This window comes from Tupaia chinensis, unplaced genomic scaffold (genome assembly GCF_000334495.1).
Source record: "Tupaia chinensis unplaced genomic scaffold, TupChi_1.0 Scaffold000288_2, whole genome shotgun sequence".
Classification (NCBI taxonomy): domain Eukaryota; kingdom Metazoa; phylum Chordata; class Mammalia; order Scandentia; family Tupaiidae; genus Tupaia; species Tupaia belangeri.
The window spans coordinates 3,455,217-3,463,884 of record NW_006159773.1 but is presented as its reverse complement, the minus strand read 5'-3'; the positions used below and the strand labels follow the sequence as shown (position 1 = coordinate 3,463,884).

At 43.0% G+C, this 8,668-nt stretch overlaps 2 protein-coding genes across 2 annotated transcripts in view; one reads left to right on the top strand and one right to left on the bottom strand.

Moving 5' to 3' along the window:
- Positions 1-5,805, top strand: part of ARFGEF1 (ARF guanine nucleotide exchange factor 1) — a gene marked incomplete at its 5' end in the record, with an annotated part of 157,794 nt that extends 151,989 nt beyond the window's left edge. The window contains 3 exon segments of the mRNA XM_014588595.1: positions 754-892; positions 2,683-2,800; positions 4,350-5,805. Coding sequence (XP_014444081.1) covers positions 754-892; positions 2,683-2,800; positions 4,350-4,514 — 422 coding nt within the window. The 3' untranslated portion in view covers positions 4,515-5,805.
- A 1,646-nt stretch (positions 5,806-7,451) lies between these two features.
- CSPP1 (centrosome and spindle pole associated protein 1) overlaps positions 7,452-8,668 on the bottom strand; it is a 154,710-nt gene continuing 153,493 nt past the window's right edge. The window contains exon 31 of the mRNA XM_006150462.3: positions 7,452-7,967. Within this exon, the coding sequence (XP_006150524.1) occupies positions 7,756-7,967 (212 nt within the window). The 3' untranslated portion in view covers positions 7,452-7,755. The remainder of the gene's footprint in view (positions 7,968-8,668) is intronic.

The window sequence follows — 8,668 nt, the reverse complement described above, 5'->3', positions numbered from 1 at the left end:
CCCCACCCCGGGGGGGGGGGAATGGCCGCAATCCCTTCTCCTCCATTCTCCTCTCGGGATCTTGGGCACGCACGAACATGCGCCCGGCGTGAGTTCTAAGCCACCGGGTCCGGGACATGCACCGCGGTCGACTATGTGGGAATCCAGCGACATAGCCATTACGCTAACTGCTGGTTCCCCATTCTCTTCCCTTTAAACCCAACTTCTGGAAAGAGTAGACTATACTTATTTTTTCCCCTTTCTTCAGCCCAAGAGATTGCGATCATTTGATGGGGATTTCTCTACCAAGGTGACCAGAAGCTTCTTGTTTCCATGCACTGGACCCTTCATGCTTCTGCCACCTAGAACATTCCCCGCGGTGGTCACCCCAACTCATGCAGAGTCCTGTCCTGGGCCAAGGACACTGCACCTCCCACACCTCCCACCTTGCCTGTGGGCCTCAGGTGCAGTTTTGTATGAAGACTTCCTTGCACGTTCCCAGGCCTGGAAAGGGGAGGGAATGCAAACGTAGACTTTACCCTCACATAGGGCCTACAGCCATAATGATGCTTCCCCCACTTACTGCGGGGGGCACTGATTCTGTGTGACTGCTGGCCCCACAACCAAGGCCACAACACACTGGCCCAGGACAGTGCTGCTGTGTAAGCAGCAAGTGTGGATGGCAGACACACTCGAACAGGCCTCCTTCTGAGCTGTGTAACCCTGGGTGAGATGCCTTCCCGTGCTAACCTTGGAGACATCCCTTTCCTACAGGCTTCAAAGGCAAGTCCAAGCCCAATCTTCTGAAGCAGGAGACAAGCAGCCTGGCCTGCGGGCTGCGCATTCTCTTCCGGATGTACATGGATGAGAGTCGAGTCAGTGCCTGGGAGGAGGTCCAGCAGAGGCTCTTGAAGTAAGACTCCCAACTGCCTTGTGCCTTAAACTGTGTGGCTGTGGGGTACAGAGCAGGAGTGGCCATTGGCAGGAGCAAGGAGAGGACAGCCTTCGGGCCCAGATGCCCACTTCACAGAGCAACTGAGAATGAAGAAGAGTCGCATAGGCCAGTGTGCTTTATGAAGTGTTGATGTGTGAACAGATTGCAGTCAACGTACAAGATAAAAAAAGTTGTATCTCTTAAAAATATTTTTTAAGGAATTATTTAATCTTATTTATAATTATTATTTTTTAATTTGCTATAGGGCACGTGCACTCACCAGAACGAGACCGGAGGAGGGAGCGCAGGGAGGAGTGAGAAAGCAAGTCAGCAGGTCTGGGACTCAAACAGCAGTTGGCCATGTGGGAGTCCAGAACCACATCCACCGTACAACCTGCTGGCCCCAGTAGCTTTTAAAAATTTAAAAACTGCAAACTGTGATGTAGTTTTAGGTCTTTCCAGTGCCATAAGATAGCCCCATTTTTAAAAAAAAGTTCAATTTCCTCCATGAGAGAGAGAAAGGCACTCAACAGTGTCGATATACCACAGCCCACCTCCGCCAGCTCAGGTCACGGGCCCTTGTTGCACATGCCCAGCATGTGGAGGCAGGCCCTGAGACACATACTAGCGACCACCCATGTGAATCCAGCTGGGTTACTGCTGTGCCACTGCCTGGCTTAAGACAGAGCAATCTTGGGGCCAGCAGGTGGCATGGCAGTTGAGAGCACTGGACTCCCACATGGCCAGCCGTGGTTCGAGTCCCAGACCTGGTAGCTTGCTTTCTGACTTTCCCTTTCTCTCTCTCTCTCTCCCTGGTCAAAAAATAACAACAAATAAAATGAAATAATTCTTTTTTCTTTTTTTTTGGAGAGATTTTCACTGTACGGCGCGTGCGCTCGCCAGACAGAGAGAGACATAGAGACAGAAAGCGAGAAATCACCCCCCGGGGGGATGGTCACGCCGCAATCCCTTCTCCTCCATTCTCCTCTCGGGATCTTGGGCATGCACGCACACGCGCCCGGTGTGAGTTTTAAGCCACCGGGTCCGGGACACGAACCGCGGTCGACTACGTGGGAGTCCAGCGACATAGCCATTACGCTAACTGCTGGTTCCCAAAATGAAATAATTCTTTAAAGAAAAAAATAAAACAATCTTTTATGAAAGTAAAAACCTGCCTGCTTGCATTTAGTTAGAAATCAATATTCAAGTGTTGCTGTTACTTTTCTTCATTCCGTTTTACTTATGAAAACTAAAACTGAAATATACACTAAGAATGAAGCATGCCATTCAAAGAGAATACTGTCATTTGCATTGTATTTCTTTGTCTCCTTGGGGAATCAGAGACCAGTTCACATTTTAAAATTTTAAGAGATTACCTGGTCTCTGTTCTCACATTTTATGACAAGACTGTGAAGGCCCAAAAGGGCTAAGCCTTCATAATCAGTGAAGGAAGAGCCATTCAAAATTTCAGGCCAGGTCTCTTGGCATGATGTTCGTGTGTGTGGTACCATGCGGTGGCTTTGAATGCAGTGAAACTTAGAAAATTAAAGTGTGGGTTTCCTAGTAAGTCACAGTGGCTTCTTTTAATACATTTCTTTCCAAATATAAAAATATTTTTACGCTGAGACTCTAATTAATGTAAGCCGTAAGAGCTAGCAAGTTCTTTAATAGTTAATATCCACCACCTGCTTGTCTTAGTAGTTCTTTCTCAGTGACGATATGGCCCAGCAAGTATGCAAGTAACAAAAAGTGAACCTTTTCTCTTACAGCGTCTGCAGTGAAGCACTAAGTTACTTCCTTACTCTCACATCAGAAAGTCATCGGGAAGCCTGGACTAACTTACTGCTTTTGTTTCTAACTAAAGTTTTAAAGATAAGTGATAATAGGGTAAGTATGAAGCTTCATTTAGAGCCTCACATGTGTAGACTGACCAGTGTTGTGACTGAGTCTGAGGTAGGGACACCGGGTCTTAGCCCTGCTGCCCAGGAGCCTCAGGAGCAGGTCAGGTGGGAGGCCAGGCCACACTGCTGCTGGGGCAGGAGCACATGTGGCCTGTTTCTCCCTCCCCTACCCAGCTTCGTTCTCTAGTCAGCAGTCCCACAGGGGATTCAGTAGGGAGCGGGGTCAGAAGCCCTTAGAACACAGGCTAGAGCCTGGGTCCGCCCAACAGTGAAATGCCTATTCTAACCCCTGGAGTCTCCCTTTATCCCTGTTTTGCTCATCTCTATCCACTCTACCCCATAGCCTTCCCTGTACCCCCTAACCTAGGTTACACCCAGTCCCTGGTCCTAGGCTCAAGCTGTAGCCATTCCTGTGGCTTGTTGACAGGTTCCATGTGGCTCAGACCCTAGAAAAGGTCATTTAAGAGTTTTACACCAGTAGAAATAAAGATAAAATACAAATATATCAATGCACATTTAAGGTTTTCAAAATACAGTCTTAAAAATATAAAACAATATACAGCTCACATACAAGGGCTGTTCATAAAGTTCTAAGAAAATGTGTATTATGAAAACTATGCCTGGATTTGAAAAAGTTTTTTCATCAAAATAAACTTGAACTTTCATTCCATTTCCCATGACCTTTTAGGTCTCCTTATATAAGGAAATAGCAGTTGCTGTGATCTCTGAATAGGTTTAAAAATGCCTAATGAGAGAGCCTGATACTTTACACCTTAGGCCCCCATAGACAGAAGCAGGGTGGTGCCAGGGCCGCGCAACTCGGCGCTGGGCTGGTGTCCATCTGCTGTGTGTCCATATGTGTTTCCACTTGACCTATGGGCTGGGTGAAGTTTGGAGAAGTCATCCAAGGCCAGCAGCAGCCATGTGGGCAGGAAGGACTCCACACCTGTCTTAATCTGCAGCTTTCCAGTGTACCCCACAGCTTCCTGTATCTGGTGGGGCGTGCAGGGCTGGGAATGGGAGAGAACAGCAGGCGACTAGTGTCGCAAGGTCCGAGAATCGGCAGAGATCCAGTGAGGTGTATAAACTATGAATGTGGAATGTAGGTAGCTCTGCCTGGAGAATGTTTATGTAATCTGTATTACAATGTTAGGTAGGATTTTCTCTGAAGCTTAAAAAAAATTTTAACAAAACATACAATAAGCCATATCCTATACAAACTCAATTCTAGTTCCTCGTTCCTGCTTACCTTTGTTTTGCTTTTAACCAGGAAAATGCCAAATTACTAAGTTTATCCAAAAAAGGTAATGAAAAGTGCTTTTCAAAATTGGACTAGATAATAGACTGATGTTTGTGCTGAGTCTTTTGAATCCTTCTCCATCACTTAGTCCTGTGATTCCCACACCGACTACTTAAGGCAGGCTCTGTCCTTGCCTTCTGTGACCAGCACTTTTCCGAGTGGTTCGACTCTAGGCAGTTAGGCTCTGTGCGCTGCGTGTGTGCACTACTAATGGAGAAATTCATCTTCCCTCCAGTTTAAAGCTCATGCGTCATTCTACTACCCTCTTTTATGTGAAATTATGCAATTTGACTTGATTCCTGAACTTCGTGCTGTCCTTAGAAGATTTTTCCTGCGAATTGGAGTAGTTTTTCAGATCTCACAACCACCTGAACAGGAACTTGGAATAAACAAGCAATGATGAGAACTTGGTATTTTTCTGTTGGCGTTTACATCCCTCTGCTCTGGAAAAGGACCCCTGAGCTGAGGTTTTCCTACCTGGAAAATGATTTTTCTGAATTGCAGTGTCTGAGAGTGACTGGTAAAGATGCTCACAGCTGTAACTCACACTTGCAACACACCGGTCCCTTGTAGTAGCCTGGGAGTGTGTGTGTCATATTGGGCGTGGGCTGAGCAGAAAGCCCGTGGACACACATCAGCTAATGCTCACAGCTTCTTCCCCATTCTCTGCAGTAGGGAGAGCCCTGTATCTTTAGCAGATGTGGAAGAGAAACTTACCCAAAGAACTATAGATGTAAAGATTGAACTTCTGCAAGAAGTACAACTCAGGAGAGCTGTATTTTGAAGGATAAAATGTTTATAATTGGGGGGTGGGTTGGGAGAAGAAATTATTGTTCATGGTAAAAGATATTTAGCAACTATGGTATTCTTATTCTGAAGATTTTTGCACACTCAGGCTATCTGAGATACTTTTAATCATCCTTTGAAAAATGTACAGAGATGCAGGTCTGTAATATAAAGATCTTAAAACATTATATAGCTCTTCCTGCACTGTTTTATTTTATTTCTTTATTTTCTTACCCATTTGCTAAATACCCATACCCATAATATTTTGTCAAATGCACTAAAACATTTGGGTTGAACTTTGTCTTTTTTATTTTGTGGGGATTTTTAGTTTAGCCCTTTTGGGGAGGGTGGTAATTTGAAGGGTGTAACATGCTCAGAAGCTGTTAGGCTGGCATTTGTCAAGAAAACAGCAGGGTAAAAAAAGGTAGAAAATATCCCTACTGACAATAACTACCTGTAATATACTTCTCTTAGGGCTTTTAAAGATGAGCCATTAAAACAGAATGATCCTTCATGGACTGAAACTTGAATCACTGCAAAATGAATCTAGGTTGCTGTCACTTTTTTTCTTTTGGGTGGTGGGGCTTGATGTAGATTTTACTCTATGTACAGAATTTAATGTTGAATATATTAAAATTAACAAATCTGGCATGGTTTGGGCGGTTAGATTTACTGGAAATTTATTCATACTGTGAATTGTGCTCTGATGGTTAAAAAAAGACAAGATTGTCAAAGCATTCCGTATTAAGAGTGGATGTAGAAAAATTTTTCAGATGGATAAAATGTATATGGTACAGATGTAAAGTTTTCTATGTAAAAAATTCTGTACAACTTTCTGTACAATATTGATTCTCATCTGGCATATTCTAATCAGGTTATAGGTCAATAAAGTTTTTGAATTATTTCATCAGTGCAATCAACACCTGTGTAACCCACAGCCCTATGTTTCATTGATCTTTTTAAAAATTCTTTTCATTAAAAGCCAAACAACTATGGAAAAGATATTTTTGGCCAGAACTAAAAATTCAGTATTCTTTGGTTCTAGTAAGTATTTTCTTTGCAGCTTCTGTCTTTAGGTAGGGCCTTTCCGACTTTGCTTTCCTAACCATAAGATATTCATAATTTTGTGTATTAATAGTCCAAGAATAAGACTAGTATTTGAAAGCTGAGAGAGAGCTGAAGTTGCCTCTGGGGCAGGTTGCAGTGTGATAGTGTGTGTCCTGGGAGTTCAAGTTGTGTAGGGCATGGCATTAAAAAGCGAACATGTCAGGACCAGCAGGTGGCGTAATGGTTTAGTCGCTGGACATGGCTGACCACAGTTTGAGTCCCAGGCCTGGTGGCTTGATAATCATACTGGGCATGTATGTGTTCATGCCCCAAATCCTTAGAGGAGAATGGAAGAGAGGATTGCAGCATAGCCATGCCCCGGGGGTGGGGGGTGGGGTGGTGGTGGTGATTTCTTTCTTTTTCCCCTTTCTTTCTCTCTGGTGAGCACAGATGCCCTATGGCCAAAAAAAACACAAACAAACAAAAAAAAAAAACAATAAAAACCTTAAAGGGGAGGGAAACATGCCAGTGTAATTGAAGAGGGTTGTGTTAAAAAAACAGGAGCATGTTCAGCCTTTCATACCTCCTAGGTAATGAACAGTTACTGAATGTGTGTACTATATTTTTCACCCCTAAGACACAGCTCTGTTCAATCCCAGCTTGGTGCTTTGGCTGAGTCACCTGCCCCGGTAGGTGGGGACCACCAACCTGAAGATAAGTGCTTCCCATAGTCTGGTGGTTTCTTATTTAATGTGTGGTATCAGGACTCTCCCTGGAGGAAACAGAGGCTGCCTTATGTCAGATAACTATAGAAGAAAAATTCCTTTAACAGTAAGAGAATGGTTAGATTAGAAAATTGAGTAAAATTTACATGTAGCCAAAATCTGAAATAGCAGAGAAATTTCACAGTTGTGGCCAATTCATCTGCTCTACCATTTAAAATGTCAGTGCCCAAGGCTTGGGGCATTCTTGGCTGTCAGTGTTTTGTCAATCCAAGTAATTATTTTCCAGAAGTTGAATACGTCTGGAATTACACATTTAGGAGTACACTGTGGTGGAGTACAAATTCCAGTCTCAATCCTTGACATCTGGTTCTTCCCACCTGTCTTCAACTCCACTTAATCTAGAAACCTTAACTCCAGCTAAAATAAGAAATTGACATTGGTAATAAAAATAAAATTTATTACTATTAAGTAGTAGTTAAATCATATAAATTAGTAACAACACAGTGCCTTCATTGGTACAAAAATAAAATAGAGGCAGAAAGATGTAACATTTAGTGCATGGCTCACAGGAATGAAATCAACAGCTCCTGTCATTTCTGCTGAATCAGCAGCCACAAATGACACGAAAGTGGCACATTTGACTTCCTCAGTACATAGTAACCGGCGTAGTCACAGCTACAGCAAAAGTGTTTACTTACTGAGTCATTCTGAACAGAGAGAATGATGGCAGGGGTGCACATAACAAAGGATATTCTGGTGTACAGTACTAAGACACTTAGGTTTAATTCACCTTAATGATGAATTGAAATAATGCACATATGGTAGTTGAATCCAAGAGGTTATTCATCACCACCCTAGTTTATGACAGAACTTCAAAAATAATTTTATACAATTCTATTATATAAATCAGTAATGGTCTTTTATTTATGTACATACTATACATTATATACATCATGGAAAAATACACTATATATACAGATGGAGTATAAGTAATGAGCTTTCAGGTAGGACATGTTAGAAAAGGTACTGACTTAACATTCCTTTCACCTTAAAAGGCACTACTGGGTCCAATACAGGTTTATTTTAACCATGTGCAGTAGACAGGCCCTGCCAAGTGAAAGTGCCTGGTTTTCCTGGAACCTGCTGCTGCTCCTGGTTTAGCTGCTCGGCCATGAAACGTTTCAGCGTTTCTGAGGTGCCAGGGCGGAGCCAAGGCTCAGTTGCTACAGAGTTTGATCCATCGTCACCCGTGTGTTTTATGATATCATCAGGGTCAACCAGTGAAATCTCATCATCTACAAGAAGCAGGAGACACAGGATTCAGGTAACACTGGTGGCAGGCAGGTGACTCAACTGCGGGTCTCCCACACTCCAACCCATCGCAGCTCTAGAAGTCCCTGCAGTAGCGTGTCCTGAACTATGGCTTAGTTTAGGCGTCCCCTGCCCATTTTCGTGGTGGGAGAGCAGGCCCAGGTAAGGGGGCCACTTGTGCAAAACAAAAAATGATCAAGTAAGGTGACTCTGGTACTAGCATCCAGAGGGATTCTCAGTTTATTAAAAAAAAATTCCGTGTTGAAGGAGACGTTCTCCTAAATGCTGACTACGGCTATGTAGGGAATTTTGTAACTGCCATCTTCTGGAGAAACCCAATAGGTACCACACAGAACTTTCATTTACTCAATTATTTTAATCTAGCAAGGTATGGGGAATACTCCCAATCTCTAACACTGTTGTAATGAACTTAAGTCATTTTGGGAAAGCACTAGTTGGGATGAAATCACTTCCATACTTAAACCTAATCTACAATGGTTGTGTCCAGTCCATTAAGAAGTACTCTTAATTTGTTTCACTCTTTAAATTGAATGTGACCGTACTTAATTTCTACATTTATACTTTACTTATTGGTATAATAATACAAAAAATCTGTCTGCCTACCCTGTGACGTCAATTTCTTTAAAAAAAAAAAAAAATCTCCTGGTCTGTGAAGAATTAGCCC